Source organism: Python bivittatus, unplaced genomic scaffold (genome assembly GCF_059951505.1).
Source record: "Python bivittatus isolate LINGU-HERP-01145 unplaced genomic scaffold, Pbiv_v1 ctg000220_np1212, whole genome shotgun sequence".
Lineage (NCBI taxonomy): Eukaryota > Metazoa > Chordata > Lepidosauria > Squamata > Pythonidae > Python > Python bivittatus.
The window spans coordinates 30,532,053-30,549,793 of record NW_028277048.1 but is presented as its reverse complement, the minus strand read 5'-3'; the positions used below and the strand labels follow the sequence as shown (position 1 = coordinate 30,549,793).

Sequence of the window (17,741 nt, the reverse complement as noted above, 5' to 3'; positions counted from 1 at the left end):
TATTCTTCCCTAATTAGGGAGAGTCTATAAAAGTCCAAAGACCCTGCCATTAGCATGGAGGTGTGTAGCGACCATGTTTAGTTTATACTCTTTGCTATCAGCTCACCATACTTCTGCAATAACTTAGCTTATCACAGGCAAGCCAAAACTAATGCTAATGTTGAGTGCTTCAATTAAAAACTCAAATTAAAAATTTATGGTATAAAATTTAAAATTATCAGATGGTGCTCACAAACATGCAGCCTCACACCTCACCACCAACTCCCTGGAAGTGCTCAAAAGTATATTCAGCCTAATCTAACCTCATTCTCATATTAAACCACTACAAGATTGAACGATAAGGAATGTGTTTTAGCTAAAGTCCAGGTTGTATAAGCACAACAATTTGGCTTGAACAGCTAGTGATTTCAAAACCTACGAATTTTTTTATTCACAAAAGAAGAAATATAAGAGGCTATTAAAGGAGAAAAAAGTGCAGGTTTGCACTTAAGTCTTGGCCCTGCATCCATCAGGCTGTGATAAGCAAAGATCATTGTCTGTTCTGGCATCTAGTTTCTAAATTTGCAGCTACTGTAACACAAATTAAACGAAACCCTGATAACAATAATAATTTCTCTTGACACTTGGGCCAGGCATTTCTGAGGTCTGTTTACATCTTCTCAAGACAGTATCCCTTATATTCAGCTATTAGATGACCCCCTTCCAGAGTGGCTGTCAGTATCTCCTTCTGAGATTCAAGACTAATGTCCAACAAAAAAGTAATACAACTCTTGGCTAAGATTTAATTTTATCTGAATTTTTAAAGCTAAATCCTACCTGGTCAGCTTTGGTGTTAGCCTCTCTTTTCACTACCACAAACAATTCTATATATATACTAAAATAATGGTTTATATATAAAAAAGGAGATAGGTATGACTTCACCAATTACTGCTTAATTAGTCTTATTTCTAATAAACTATATGCCAGATTTGTATGTTATAAGCTTTTGGACCAGATGCATTCTGAGAATATCTTAGTGCCTGAGCAGGCCAGTCTCAGATCCAGATATTCAAGAATGAACCAGTGTATAATTCTGCACCATTTAGCAGAGAAATATTATAATTTCCTAAGTGGAGCCCTCTACCTTGCCTTCATAGATCTAAAGGTGGCATTTGATTCTATGCCCCCCCAAAAAACTGCAGAGAAAATTAGGAGCCTCAACAATTGATCACCATCTCCATAAATTGATTATACAGTTACACCAAGACACTATCATATAGCTCAAAGGTAATAGCAATGGGGACCTAATGAAGCCTATTTCCACCTGTAAAGGGGTCAAACAAGGATGCATTCTTGTCTCCTTACTGTTCAACCTTTATATTAATGATACTGTTTTTTGCCAACCCAGACTTTCATTCTCCCTCTCTTGCTAATCAACCTATATCTATTATTTTATATGTTGACAATGCACCCATTTTCTCTATATCAAAAGACTATGGAGGTGTCTTAGAGCATTATCACCCTATTGCAATAGAGAACACTTCTAAATAAACCATTCAAAAACAAAAGCCCTGTTGTTTTCAAGAAAATGCTTTAATTCTTCAGCTAGATGGTCAATAAATGGAAGAACTATTTACAGGTCAAATTCTTCTACTATTTTGGTATCTACTTCCAATTCTGTACCTGCTGAGGCAACCAAGTAACAGGAATAGCTATAATGGTGGCCATATAAATCTAAATAAATAAATAAAGACCTAAAGAGCATCTCTAGAAATGACAAAATTTGCAAACCAGCACGGGAATAATTTTGTCCTAGCTGTCATTAAGCTATTTTTGGGTATGCTGCTCTATGGTACCCAGGAGTATGTGTCTATAAGTTCTCAATCTCTGACTCCATACAAGCTCAGTTGCTAAAAACAACAGCACACATCCTTCATTTGACTTCTTATACTATAACACAATTACAACTGGGCTTCATCTCTTTCAGGGACTTGCAAGACTATGCCGCTTAAGGTCCTGGGCAAAGAAAACCCTTTGGGAGCCCTCCTTGGCTTACTATCTTACCCTGTATGATAGATTTGTATCCACTCTGTGAAGGCAAATTGATCAAGACCTGATATGTGGTGGTCTGTCAGTACCAGCTTTACTTACATTAGGCCTCGATAAAACTTCAGCAGAACTCAGGCAGAAGGTGACTTACATATTCAGTCAGGTAGGACCAGAATCTCCCATCTCAGGTAGTCCTTAACCTACGATCATTCCTCGGGGTTCCACTGTCCCAGCACCCCCATGGTCACGTGATCGCAATGTGGGCACTTTGTAACTGGTTTGCACTTATGACCAGTTGTAGCACCCCGCAATCACGCAATTGCCATTTGCAACTTTCCCTGCTGGCTTCCCCATGCACCCTCCCCAACCTGCACCCCCTCACACCCTCCCCAACCCTCCCTTGCATTCTCATGGACCCTCCTCCACACACTCCTCACTCCCTTCCCCATCCAGCAGCAGCCACTTACCTGCCTGCCAGCTGGGGACTTGCAACTTCCTGCTGGCTTCCCCACTGACTTTGGTTGTAGGAAGCCAGCAGGAAGCTACCTCGCCTAACGACCGTGGGATTCAGTTAACAACGGCAACCAGGACTGCAGGGATTGCCATCACTAAGCAGTGTGGCCATGCTTTACAATCATACTGCTTAGCAATGGAAATTCTGGTCCCAATTGCCATCGTAAGTTGAGGACTACTTGTATAGTAAAATTGCTCCGTCCTCTTGTACTCTCCCTAGCTATTTTTTTAAGATCATGTGTGCTCCATATAGGAGGCCTTTTTCGAAAGCTTGAATCAATGCACCATCCATCAGGGCAACAACTGGAAGATATTTCAACCTTCCATATGAAAATTATATGTGTGTATGTTCAAATACGGTTGAACCTGTATCTCCTGTTCTATTAAAATGTTTATACACAATGGCAACTAAAACTTATAACCCCAATTAATCCAATATTTAATTTCCATCATAATGAGATCACTGCTCTCCTTTTAATGACCAGTTTCTAAATGTATCAAGAGAGATGGCAAAATTTTTATCTGTAGCTGTGGTTTATAGGATACCTTCCTCATAGCTTTATTTTTGGCTTCTATATAATTTATAAGAATTCATTACTGTCCAGGATGAACCCAGAGCATCCAGGAGTATATCAGTAAGACAACACCCAAAGATGAGCTGCTGAGTGAATGCCTGAGGCAGCAGCAGACATGGAAGGAGGTTCAAGAAGAGGAAATGCCATGGCAAGGCAAAACCCTGCATGGGATGTACCACTGACAGATACCTGAGGTGGCTGACATTGGGAAATCCTACCAGTGGCTGGAAAGGATTGGACTAAAAGACAGCATTGAGACACTGATCATAGCAGCACAAGAGCAGGCACTAAGCACCAGATCCATAGAAACAGAGGTCTACCACACTAGACAGGAGCCAAAGTGCAGACTGTGCTGCAGAGAGACCTCAGAGACAGTCCAACAATGGTGGCAGGCTGTAAGATGCAGGCAGGAACAGCATACACTGAATGGCACAACCAAGTAGCTGGCATTGTGTACAGGAACATCTGCACAGTGTATAGGCTAGACCTTCCCAAGTCCAGATGGGAGATTCCACAGAAGGTTGTGGAGAATAACAGGGCTAAGATCCTATGGGACTTCAAGATCCAGACGGACAGACAGATACTGGCCAATCAATCAGACATCGTAATAGTGGACCAGGACCAGAACATAGCAGTGGTGATAGATGTAGCAGTGCCAAGTGACAGCAACATCAGGAAGAAGGAGTATGAGAAGCTGGAGAAGTACCAGGGCCTGAAAGAGGAACTAGAGAAAATGTGGAAAATAAAGGTCAAAGTGCTCCCAGAGGTGGTAGGATCACTTGGGGCTGGGACTCCTAAGCTGGGAGAGTGGCTCCAACAGATCCCAGGAGGAACATCAGAGCTCTGTCCAGAAGAGTGCAGTGCTAGGAACAGCTAAGATACTATACAGAACCCTCACACTCCCAGGCCTCTGGTAGAGGACCTGAGATTGAGGAAGACACATACCACCCATGGGGTTAGAGGAGATTTTTCTTTTTTAATATATGAGTTTCGTAACTGCTGTTTTATTGTTTCTTTGTTTGCTCTTGGACCATAAAATAATATAACAACAATAACAATAATTACTTTAAGTCTCAGTCACATACCTTTAGTTGAAACTGTAGGCATACCAAACCTGTGGAGAAGGAAGTAGTCCTAGTTAGCAACTGTAATGTTTAGGTTTGAAGCCCTTAACACAATAGACTAGTTTGAATACTACAGTAGCTGAATTGTGAATAATTTGAAAATACATACTTGGAATATAAGACTGGTCTTTAAATCAGAAGAGCAAGTCATAGTGAACCCAGGTTTCACTTTTACCATTTAAAATATAACTACCAATCGAGTGAATTGAACAGCTTACAGTATATTTAGAGAATCATATCTTGCTCTTCCATATTTTTAAATGATAGGATCTTTAAAGCTCTTTGTACATTTCAAAACACAGGACATTTAACATATATAATGCAAGCTATGCTATCAATTGGTGACAGAGTTTCAATATTAACTTTCAATATTAAATATTTATTTCAATTTTAACCTTTTGCAATTTTTCATCTTTGGCACTGATAACAGCACAAATGGAAGCACAGAACATTATAGAATTCACAAAAAGTATTTTAGTAATTTGGGAATGCTTTAACATTTGTTAGAAGTTAAAGCTACACTTCATTGCAATGTATTGTTCCTGCATTTTAAAGCAATTTGGCATTGTTCTGGAAAGCTTCCTGCACTGAATAAGCATTAAGAGAAATGCCTACTCTATCTCATCTGTATCTTCCAAAATATTGTTCTGGACATCCCATCTTATGTTTCACTTTTACTCAATTAATAAACCCATTTCTTAATTAGATGTGAAACTCTGGCTCGTATTCTCATCACTCCCAGCTCATATGGCCTGCAATCAGTAACTGGAATTAAGAGTTCAGAATAACTGGATGTTTTAGGCTCCCTACTCCTAATAAAAGGATGAGAACCAATAGTTTCAAAAGTTGTTAATTGGAAAGGAAAATGTTATTTAAAGTATGTGAGTTTCAATATTCACGTAAGCATCCCTGCAAAACAATAGTTGTCCACAATTCAAATTCCAGAAGTTCTTCACAGAAGTTGTCCCAATTAAGAGGTCAACAGTTACAGGATGGACCCGGAATACACTTCTATTTATACAATGGTTAAAAAGCAATATGGAACAATAATAACACAAATACACACTTACCGAGCTGCTCGTGCAGCTTTCTTACTCTCCAAGCTCACAGGGACGTTGAATCTCTCTGCTCGTTTCTGCATTCTCTAAAATTGAAGATAAAATACACACAATCTAACATAACCAACACAGAAAAGAAATGCATTTAACTTTGCTGCTTATTTATTTTATTTTTGTATTCTTCAACTATCAAATGGATCCAATAAACTTTCACTACTAATGCAGTCCTGGCTATTCTGAGTTTTGGAAGACAAGACAATATAGAAGCAAGAAAGGAGGATGCACTATTTACATACAACAGGTTTTTCTGAAACGACAAATTTCATTCAGTTATACCACTACACCTACCCTTAAACTGAGCTTAGATAGTAAGTTAACCAACTGAGAAGAAATTCAAAATGGTGAATGACTGCAGAAAACTCTTGACTTGGCCCAACTCAAATAGGTCATCTCATATGTGTTTACAAGAAGGGAGACAATACTATTGGATAAAGTATAAGAGGCAAACAGGAAGTAGGAGCCAGAAAGGGTGGGGATTTCACTTCAGAAAAGATAAATACTGTTCTTCCCTTTTTGCTTTGAAAGAATGGTCAGTAGATTCTAACAGCAAAGAAGCTTAACTGTTTCAGGAAAGCTGAAAGGCACGGCAAAAAGAAGAATAAACTAACATTGAAGAGAAGCAAGAAATTCAAGAAATTCCATCAGAAGGATCTGCTGAATCTAAAGGTTTTGTAAGAAACACAAAATGTATGTCACAACATCAGGCTGCACATCCAAAAGTAATGGAGTTTATGTTGCAATCCACATTTTGTCATTTTAAGGCAAAGAGAACACACATGATTAAGTGAAGACCTTCTAAGGTCCTGTGCTCCTCCACTTTATTTGGGAGGAGGAGGGGTTATTTGTTGATAGTAATGTGAGAAATACAATTGTAAGAATGAAGAATCATCACCATTTATCCAGGGAACCTGAGCACAACCCTACAGAAGTTAGAAGCAGCAAAATGGAGGCTCGCTTGGAAATTTTTTCTTTTTGATCTGTAGACAAATGATTACCTGACTCAGAAAGTTAATGCTTTCAGGGTTTTTCTTCCCTTCACCACACATATTCAACCACAAGTATAAGCTATTGGTTATCATACTAAACCTCTTTAATTTTATTTAAATCTTGGGTAGGCCATTTATATCAAAACTGAACTCTACTTAACAAATTCAACCTTGAAAAGCGACTCCTATTACAAAAATTTGGAAGACTGGTGGTTTCTCTTCCTTGCCTTTACTTTAGTCTGTGTAACAGAGGTAGGAGACAGATCAATGCAATTAACTTATTTGGAAACTACATACTTCTTGATGTCTATCCAGATCTTTTAGACTATCCATTACCACCAGTCAATGCCTAATGGCCAAAGATGATGTAATTTGTAGTCCCAAACACCTGGAAAGTACTATATTGGGAAAATTGGTCCACATCTTGTTTCTAATAATGTATGCATTTATTTATTTATACTGCTACTTCTATGCTGCTTCTATCAAACACATCTAAGCTTACACATTCAACATAGCAGCAGCAGCATAATACACAACAAAATAACCAGTAAGAATGCATATCAAAAATAAGAATATATTCTGCCCCCCCCCAATAAAATACAATAATCCTACTTCCAGAAAGCCCATCACTCATCTCAGGATAACACACTGATAGTTCTCAGCTTCTCAATACCCAAGGGGTCTACAGATCAGGTCTTTATTAACTTCTGAAATATCAAAAAGGAGGGAGCTGCTCTCATCGTTAGGGAAAGCTATTCTATGAGAGAGGAGCTCCAACAAAGAACGCTTGCCTTCAAGCATCCTCCTGCCATATATTACAGGAGGCAGAAACTTTCAGGAGGCTTTGGGTGGGCAGATTCCTCTGAGGGTAAAAAGTCCTGAAGATAATCAGGCTCTAAGTCGTATAGGGCTTCTCAGGTTAAAAGCAGCACCTTGGACTGAATGGGTCTAGAAAATCTTAGTCTTCCAGAGCCCTTTGTAGCTGATGTCTCACCAACTTCTATCCCAAAAAGAGAAAGTTGGAAATGTTAGTTACCTAACATGACTAGGTGCAGGACTGACTCCTTAAGAAAGGAGTGCAGCAGTGCCTTTTTCAAAGACTGCAGCATCTCCTCCTTGCATAAAGAGCCACAACCTCCTGTTTCCTCCCTGACTGCTATATTTACTGTCTTGAGTTTCTGAAGGAAAGAAGGCATACAAGTCTAACAAACAAATAAAACCTAACATTTAGGATACCTTTAAAGAAAAAGTTTTACTTGCTTAAACCTACCACATAATCAAGGTAGTGGAACTTGATGGACCAGAAAAGTTAATCTATATTGGCAGTTAATTATTGCCCTCAAAGCACTAGGCTAGCACTTGTTCCACTCTCTTCAACAACACTTATATCAAAAGAGTCTTTTGAAAACTCAACTCTCTACAGTACAGGAGGAAGTTTACCAGCAAACAGCATATCAGTTGCTATGAAAAGCAGGAACATTTTCTTTCAACAAACTAACACGACAGTACTTCATTCTTGGATCAAAGTTTCAGTGCTATGCATGCAGCATAATATATTGTACACCTCAGTCATGAAAGGATAATAAGAAGATACAAGAGCAGCCCTGGCACAACTACAAAATGAGTAATGTTCCTCCTGTCCTAGTTACACAAAGCAAGCTATAGTTCAACCAGCACAGAGATTATTTGAAATCAGGCACATGGCACTTTTACAAAGAAAATGTATGTATTTTTTAAAAAAAATAAAAGTGAGAGCAGCATGCAAACCTGAAACTCAGCAGAGTTTATTCTTAGAGCAGTAAACTATGTTTTTGTGATATATTCTTTTTTTTAAGTTAATAATTTTATTGAAACTTTTAATAAACATGGCAAAAACTAATACAAACTAAATTAGAGGATAATGGAAAAATAAAATTCAGAAGATGAAAAAGAAAAAAGTAGAAAAGGAAAAAGAAGGCCACAGAGACAATAAAGAAGTGGCTTCCAACCTTCATCACACCGAGTATAAGCTAATATAGTAACTTTTCACCCTCTTTTAAAGTTATAAATAAAAAAAACACTTCTCCCCATAGCCTAACTTTTAACTATATGCAATCCAGAAATCATCATCTTTTCAATCCTAGTTCAACCAGAAGTCCATTAGGAGTTACAAGAAATATCAAACAGTTTATCCCTGGTCAAATAGTCCAACTTTATATTCCTTCTTTTTGCTCTGCACAATCTTGACCTTTAAATCATTCCTATGGCATTGCAGGATTTGATATTTCATCACTCTTTGGCATTTAGAAGTCTCCAAAACTTTCACCAGCCTACTTTGTAAATCCCATTAAGAGGCATCATCCAGAATTTGTCACAGCTATTCCATATTCAGATCCTTTTCTTGATTTGTCTTTTGTATTCCCATTTTGGTAATCTCAATTTTGTTGTCTTCCATACCTGCAAACTTTATAATATCTATGCCGGGTAAAAGTATTTTAAAGTTTTTCTCATCGTCTTCTAAAAGTTTATCCACTGAAATCTGTATCTTTTCTGAGATATTAGTTATTTATATTTCAGTCCATGTTTCAAAAAGCTCTTTAAAATAAGAAAAAGTTATAGCCAGCTTAGTTGTTTTAACTCTTTTCTGCCTGGTCCTTTAGTTCCCTCTAGTGTCCACTTGCAACCTTCACCAAACCTCAGTTCCTAATATGGGTTTAGTTCTGTTTCAGTTGTTTCCCATGAGTATATTATTTAATTATATACTTATTTTTCAAATCTTACAGCAAAAATAACCAATATTCCAAAACTCTCTGGTCTCCCAATCCATTTAAAATTTCCTAAATCAAAATCCTTTTTTTCTTTTTGCCAATTGTATATTATTTTAAATTCTTATGTCTCTACAGTATTGGAAATTTCTTAAATCCAAAGAAGGTAAAACTCACTGGGTGTCAAATTAAGCTCACCATTCTGAAGATCTCTAAGATCCATAAAAAGGTTAAACTGAAAATTTCTGAACATAATTAGAAAGTGAGTTTGGCTGGCTTAGTGTCCTTATGAAAGGCTCCGCCACCACTGAGAGCAAACATGTCGTCTCCCTCGGCTCCTGACACTCAAACCGGCAGGAGATTGCTGTTTTACGGTCTCCTCACAAGGAACTGCCATTCAGAGCATTTGTGGGCAATCTCCCAATCTCTCCTTCTCCAGAGATTAGAAGGACTAGTCTACTCACAAGTCTTTCATCTTCACAGCGGTTGTCATCTCCTCTCATTCATGGAGATGTCTTCAGTCACCATGACTCACACTGGAAGCTGATATATGTGAACTATTCTCAACCCAATGCTACAAGACAAACTATGCTAGAAAATCAGAAAACTTAAGTCTCACACTATAAATCATTGGCCAAGATTCCACTGTATTTACAAAAATTATGATTTGGGCAGAAGACACTTCCCATATTTGGGTGTTCTACCTAGAAACTGCCAGAAAGCAACTTACCTCCATCTGAGGAATTTCTGATGTAATTTTCACCACTTTTTTTTCTGCACTCCTAAATAAAAGCAAAACAGGTTGATCAGAACACAAATTACTTGCCTTTTATAACCAAAGTAAATTCAGTTTGATGGACATTTTAAAAAAATTACTGAACAACAGATGCTTACTGGTTTGAGATATACTGCAAGCCATGGACAACAGAAGGCCCTCACTTTGGGATGTGTGGGATCCCATGTTTAATCTGTTACTAAGCCAGGGCTATTTCCTGCTTGTGGCTATTATGGAACACAATATGATCAAACTTTGAGCTATGTGAGTCTTGGCTTTCTCATAGCTGAACTTCACCAACATGATACAAACAAATTACATAAGAACTGCAAGTCCCAGAATTCCCAACCAGAGTGGCTGAAAGAGTGGACTTTGAAGATGCACCCTTAATGTATCTAGAGAATATCAAGTTGAGAAAGGTTACCACGGGCCTTACAAATATATCATGATATATTTCATGATATATATTGTGCAAAGAATATTCGCTAATAGTGAATGGTGAAGAGATAGAATCCGTGGTAGATTAACTCCCACTTCTGAAGCCTAATAAGCATAACCAGCAATGGCAGAAGATATTTTGCTGGTAATTGAACCTTCCCTACCACTATATATTTTCCCTATTTTTTCTCTGATACTAAAAAGAGATAAATATTACACTAATTTTAGAGCTGGCACAACTCCCAGCCCTTGCTTTGGGTGCACTGGGAAATAAGGAGCACATATGGATCTACAGCTTACCATAGATATTCTGAAAATAGCCCATTTTTGGCTCCACAATTATGAAAGCAGCACTGCCGTACCATTACCATGCTCTCCAAACAATGCCACTTTTAAGATGTAGCAGAAAAATCTGAAGGTGATGAAATTGTTCCCTCAGAGGAAAGATAATCTTAAATGAAGACTCTTCCAGTCAGAGAAACTGTCCTGCCATCAACCTCTGAATCTAGAGAATGAACCCTCAAATAGCTTTTAACTCTCCAGCTTCACAAAAAGCTATAGTAACAGCTGAGGGCCCTTTAATTGGACTTCTCCAGAGAACGATGGGCTGCCCATATAACAGATTGGGCTACCTTTAGCTCGTTGCTGAGACAACATCCTCATTGTTGGAGCAAGGGAGAACTTCAGTCAATAAACCTCACTTGGTGCTTTCCATGGTGCTGGATTTATCTGTCATTTACACAACAGGGCTTCTGATTTATTTTACTCTATTTGATGTCCTTACTTGACTGAATTCTGTCTACTTAAAAACATCACCTATTTAAACTTAACTATTCTACATGGACTGCCTTCTCTGCCTGGATATACAGGGATACCTTTCCCTGTAAACCTTGAGTAACTACACACATTCAAAAAGACTTCTATCTGTAAACAATTTACTCTGCAAAACCCTAGAATCCTTCAACCATTGTCTTGGAACAATTGTGCCCTAAACATTACTTGAGGATCATTTATAAGAATGTCTACTTCAATCATGTTACACTTTACAAATTAGGAGATTACCACAAAATAATTCAGGTGACTATTGGTGATCCCAAGACAATTATGAAAATACTTCAAGTGGTAACATCAACTTATTAAGGAAGTCTGGCACATTACATTAATGAAAAAGGTTATACAATTGGAAACGTAGAATACATTCAATTGGCATTTTGATGGGTAAAGAAAAATTCACAAAAGGATGATAAAGATTGAGTTTAAAATGGGTAAAATGTATGTAGAAACATACAATGAAGGAAACGTATGCTAACTGAAAAAGTTATTAACAATTTAGACTTTATGATAAAGTAAGAAAAATAAAACTCTGCATGCCTAACAGAAATAGATGAGAAGGTAATGATATGGACCTGAAAAACAATGTACTCTATGAGGCAATATGAGTCTTGGGGACAAAAGCAACCTAGCATAAAAAGAAATTTGAAGACAGCTAAGATATACTATTCTGACAAAAGCAAGCTTTGACTTGACTCATGAATTCCAGATTTGCCTTAACAAGGCAAAGGATTGTTGTTGTTGTTCAATCGTTAAGTCGTGTCTGACTCTTCGTGACCTCATGAACCATATTGCGCCAGGCCTTCCTGTCCTTCACTGTCTCCCTGAGTTTGCTCAGTTTCATGCTCATTGCTTCAGTGATGCTATCTAACCATCTCATCCTCTGCCATCCTCTTCTCCTTTTGCCTTCAATCTTTCCCAGCATCAGCATACGCAAAGGATCAAATGTGAAGCTTCATTGCCATTCTTCATTTATTTGTATGGTGATAACTTTTGTATTTTAGTTGACCTAGTTCCGTTATCTGTACCACACTGAAAGGAATGAAATTATCTTCAACTGTGAGTAAAACATGTCATTCAACTCAAAAGCATGGGGAAAAAAACAGCACATTGGTGAAGAATGAAGACAGCTGATCAAAAGATACTAGAGAACTCAATCTGCCTGAACCACTATTTAAATTCACACTTTCTCCAACAAGTGAATGTAAACTGGACACTTATCTGAATTTCTGATTATTAAAATATTTGGATGCTTTCTATACAAAGATAAATGAGATTTCCTTTAGCACATAATCACTCATACACAAAGCACAACAGGGAAAATGATCCTAAAATGACTTACACTAAGGAGTCAATCCCAGCCAGAGAGCTAATGTCTATGTTACATGCCCTGAGAATTTTATCCTTTTATGACCATATTTAACAAATGAGTTATAGTTCATGAGGTAGCTATGGTTGATTTTTAGCTAGGCCATCTCTAGCTCCATATCAAATATATACTCTTTAACAATGTGCAATGGAAGCCAGTTAACAGCTTGAACAAAAATATAATGGAGTAGGCGTGCTTGGAAGTTTATGCTCTAAAAACAAGGTTGAGGTTTGGAAGAAAAAACAAAAGTGGAAGACACAAACTTCGGAAGTTCCCAGGCTAAATGAAACAGCATCCTCCTCCTCCAAACAGCTCCCATAAAACAGTGGGTCATAGCCTGACTCATTAAGGTCTCCCATTTAGAGAAATGGATGGCTTTTGTTCAAGATTCCTGCACAGTTTTTCTATTTTATGCCCTGAAAGGTAGTAATGGTTTAATGACTTTTTCACAGGAAGCAATTCAAAACAGGAACCAGGGACTTGTTATCCCTACAGCATGGTTTGCAACCTTCAGTAGATGTAGAGAAATGGCACCCCCTGCTGCCAAGAAGCTGACACTGTACTAAATGTTCAGCTATGATTTCATCAAACGTATTTCTGTTTTGGAACCATTTCTTTTTGAACAAACAATTGTATAATCAAGTGCTTACTAAGTGTTGGTAGGAGATAACATGTTTTAACAGAAAATGCATATGGTGATTTCATTGCTGCATTTGAGTGCACTGCACTATAAATGCAACTATAATTACAACTAAGAACTAATCCATTTAGGATTATATTCATCTCATGAATGTACATGATCTTGAAAGAGCCACTGCCACAACAGTCTAGATTACCGAATCTATATTTGGAAAGAGACAAGGTTTTCACCTATCTAAACCTTGTTCTGCTAATTTTGTAAGCTGCCAAGAGTCATGGGAGTGAGATGGGTGGCTATATAAATTTAACAAATAAATAAATAATTTAAAAGGAAATATACTATCATCTCGCTTTTAAAAAAATAAAAGTTTGCCTGAAAATGGTGTGAAAGTGGAATAAACTAAATTCCTTATTTTAATGTTATGTTATCAACACTTTTGTTGCAAACATATTTGTGTTTTAACTAGTATTCCTAATGCATTTTAAAATCTTTTCCTTCCTAATGCATCTGAAAGTCTTTTAATTTGAAAAATAGAAGAAAAACACTCTATAAACAAACTACTGGATTAAAATCTGACTTCCCAGGTAACACAAACCATTGTACAGGAATATTTCTATCTGCCAAAATCTGTTAATGAAGCTTGGAAAACAAGCATATGGAACCTAACAAAACCATAATGCAAAAGTCTATTGTTAACATTATTTTTAATATGTGAGATACATGATAATTTCATGAAGAGGTACAAGTTCACCCTCCTTGACCTTTTTTCCCTAGTGCAATTTGAATGCATGCCTGCTTGACTGGGTCACAGGAGTACACTGTGTATCACTTCAAATGTTCAGCTGACGAATGGCACTAAGGACAAATGGGCAATTTGCTTCTCTCCTTTAGCCTTTAAAGCATGTCGTTGACACAGGTGGCCCTATTTGCTTTTACAACTTGCCTGTTCCTTGATGTGCAATGAGAATGGGTATTGCAAGCTAAACTGTGTATCTTTGCTTTGTCTTTGTTAATACAGGGATAACTCTAATAGCTTTCTTTTGCCTAGGAAAGCTGGGTAAAACTAAATCTGAAATTCTTCACCTAAAGTATATATAGGGAAAGACAACGTATCTGCAGAAAAATAAGGAAGCAATGCCATTCTTGGGGGGAAAAAGGACTATAATTAACAGCTTTGCTTATATAAGTTGCATAATTCACATTTATCTAGAACACAATTTCAAGTGCTTTGGAGAAGAATGTTGATTTTTTTAAAAAATCAAAGGTAAAATACGTGCAATGTTACAGATTTAGAAACTAGGTAAATCTGTCTTAAATACAAAAGAGTCATGAGAACTGGATGCTAAATTACAGAATTCTGGACTATACTTATTTTAAATACAGTACACTTCATTAAATTTGGCTTTATATTCAGGTCAATTATATTTAGCTTCTTTGTACTCATACTTGAGATTTCCAAAATGTCACAGTATTTCAAATATAATCCATTACTAATCCTTCCTAATCCAGATTCATAATCCACTTGTTTATTGAGACAGAGTCAGAATCTCAATAAACAAATGGCAAATAAATTCTGAAAATGCACATAAATAAATAATACTTGACCAATATACGTTCTGATCTATGAAGTAAGATTACATTTCAGTAGAGGTCTCTGTAGTTACTTCCTCTTTGATGGGATTGTCTAAGGGCTTCTGTTCTTCTTCCTGCAATGTAAATATTCAAAGTTAGAGAGTAAATCTACAAAGAACAACAAACATAGGCTGCACAAATAGTTCCAGACCAATTTTACATATTGAATATATTTTACATTTTTTACAATTTTACATACTGAAGTAAACATTATTGAGTAAATTATGAATTAAACATTCACAGAATTTCAAGTCTGAAAAGATCCAGCCCCACAATCACAACTCTTGGTCAACAGACAAACCTACAAGTTTGAGGTTTGAAATGCTTAACTGAGAGAAGGGAGGGCATCATGCCCAGTATTTAATCTGTATTGTAGTTCAGTCTATTGGATAGCCTATGAGAGAGTAGTGCAGACAAGGCTCTAACCATTTTATCAATTTAAAAATTATATTCCTAACAGAAGTAATATTCAGTTGCACCAAGATTCTTCTCAAAGACTTTTAGGAAGATGAAAACATGTTGTGGCCTCCATCTTTGGAAATATAATTCCTGCTATTAAGACTCAGAACAGTTTCCAACTTGAAGTAAAATATATAGTTCCCTTGCAGGAAAACAGAACAGAGAACAAACCAGCAATTAAAAGCTGGAGATAATTTGAAGAAATATATAATATAAAGGGTTAATAGAAGACTCAAGTAGGAAGTCATGCACATTCAGACAATAGAATCACAACACTATTGATCTACAATTTGAACTGAAGAGCTAAAATGGGTATTTCCCAAGTCACATAAAAAGCAAGAATAACTCTGTTGTCAGGAGAAAGAAGCATAAGGTCAGAACATATCGGATTATTTTGTAAACCTTAGGATGAGTATATAAAATTACTGCTCCAATACAGTATTAATTTTTCCCCTCATGCCCCAATATTGCTACTTTTATGTGGATTTATAAAGTTCAGCTTCTATAACTTTTGGATATTTTTGGAAAGCATTATGCAGTTATGTCTTTAGCAGCTCACTTGACAGTCACAGGTATTTGAGAATTTAATGCATGCAAACATGACAGCTAGTGGAAGAAAGAGGAATCATTCCAACCCTTGGTTTCTATGCCAGCCACAGAAAAAAGGTAGCAGAGTATGGATGGATTGATCTGATCTGCTCAATCAGTCCTCCTGTAAAAGGTTTTCTCCTCTTTATTATCTGCTAAGAGCTTTTCGATTCATGCTAACTGTGGAGAAGGAAGCTTCCTTTCCATGACCTGCAAACATGTTATACTTTTGTGGACTAACTGTAAGCTGATTTTTAAAAATGCCTGGTTATATGTAACAAAAAGTAAATTTCCATTGCACAAGCAAAAATAAGTAGTCTAAGAATCTTACTTGCAGGTTTTAGGAAAGCATGCATGAAAGTATGGGCTATATAGCAATATGTCAAAAACATGTGGGGACAGAATGGGGGGGAGTAATTAATCATGTGAGGAATCAAGTTCAAAATCAACAATGAACTATGTTTTTTCCATGACTGGTAGGAGTAGAAAGATTATGTACATTAAAATAATGTGACTACTTAAAATGTAAATAGCTCATGGTTCTGCATTAGATTTTTATTATTTTACTATACAATATCCATAACATTTATAAAGAACAAAAAAAATGTAATGCCATTTTAGCTGATCATTATTCCTCATCTCTTAATACTTTTTTGAAAAGCTCCTTCTGATAGCTGTTGACAAAGATTTTACATAAAATTAAAACTTATTTAAGCAATTAATATGGAAGTTATAAGAAGTTAATAGCTACTTCTAAATCAATTTTCAAAACAGACTGGAAGCAGCCTAAACTGTGTCTCAAACATATTAAAAAAGCCATAAATATTTTCCCCCATTGTAGTCACTTACTGGAGTTACATAAACTATTAAGTTTCTGAGCACAAATCGATCATTTACTGAAAAATATCCAGTTAGCCAGATGCACTAAACATGACAATGTGAACAGCACAGCTCTGATCATCTAAATACATTTTTTGTGTGAAACAGCTGAGCTATATGGATTATAACAGTACTTTGTTGTTTTGTTATGATTCATAAAAACAATTAAGTCAATAAAGCAACTAATACTAATCTAGTACTGGAAACTTAACACTGAAGTTTGCTATGAACCTCTGAATATTTGTTATAAAAATATTTCTAACTTATTTGCAGGCTAAGTTTAGTTCACTCAAGAATAATACAAAGACCACTCAATCCAAGCTTTGCAAGTGTGAAAGAAATGGAGAGTAAAATGATCTCCTCAATGAAACAAGATTAAAAATTCCCATGAACAGGAATTTTGCTAACACAAAATATATAGCATTTATAGCATAGTCTTACACATATCAATGCAGAAGTATGAACCACTGTGCATAATGAAGTTCACTCCCATTAAATTCCATACTATGTTGTAGCCTTACAATCAGAATTAGAAGGGCATTCTATCAACCTTCTTTATAGTGCTAGATCCAAATTTCATGCTTCCTGGAGAGTCACATGTACTAACCAGAAGCTCACCCAAAAATCTCTTTTATTCTAATTATAGAATATTATTTAAAACAAAGTTTTAATACAGTTCTAGTTATACACTAAAATATGTAACTTGTTCAAATACAGAATAGTTCCTACATGTTACTAAATTTTCTACAGTTATTTAGTTCTTACACATATTATCAAAAAGGAGGACCTAAATGATGAGACACAGTACAAGTTCCATGAATTACATGATTAAAGAATTGCTGCTGCAGTAGCATGACATAGATTTACCTCTGTTTCTTCTCCCAAAACATCTTCTTCATTTGCCTCTTCTTCAGCTAAATAAATCAGGGGAAAATTAAGTTACCAGTTAAACTTCTGATTACAAATCAAAGACATATTGAATCCTAGATGTTTAAATGTTAAATTGTCTTTAAGAAAGATTTTTCTGTTTTAGCATATTGTG

General features: G+C 36.4%; 1 protein-coding gene across 1 annotated transcript in view; it reads right to left on the bottom strand.

Moving 5' to 3' along the window:
• The window catches only part of SARNP (SAP domain containing ribonucleoprotein), an 89,151-nt gene that overhangs the window by 60,669 nt on the left and 10,741 nt on the right, over positions 1-17,741 (bottom strand). The window contains exons 3-7 of the mRNA XM_088138242.1: positions 17,567-17,613; positions 14,780-14,847; positions 9,819-9,870; positions 5,311-5,384; positions 4,202-4,230 (exon numbers count right to left, since the gene is read on the bottom strand). Of these exons, the coding sequence (XP_087994368.1) occupies positions 4,202-4,230; positions 5,311-5,384; positions 9,819-9,870; positions 14,780-14,847; positions 17,567-17,613 (270 nt within the window). The remainder of the gene's footprint in view (positions 1-4,201; positions 4,231-5,310; positions 5,385-9,818; positions 9,871-14,779; positions 14,848-17,566; positions 17,614-17,741) is intronic.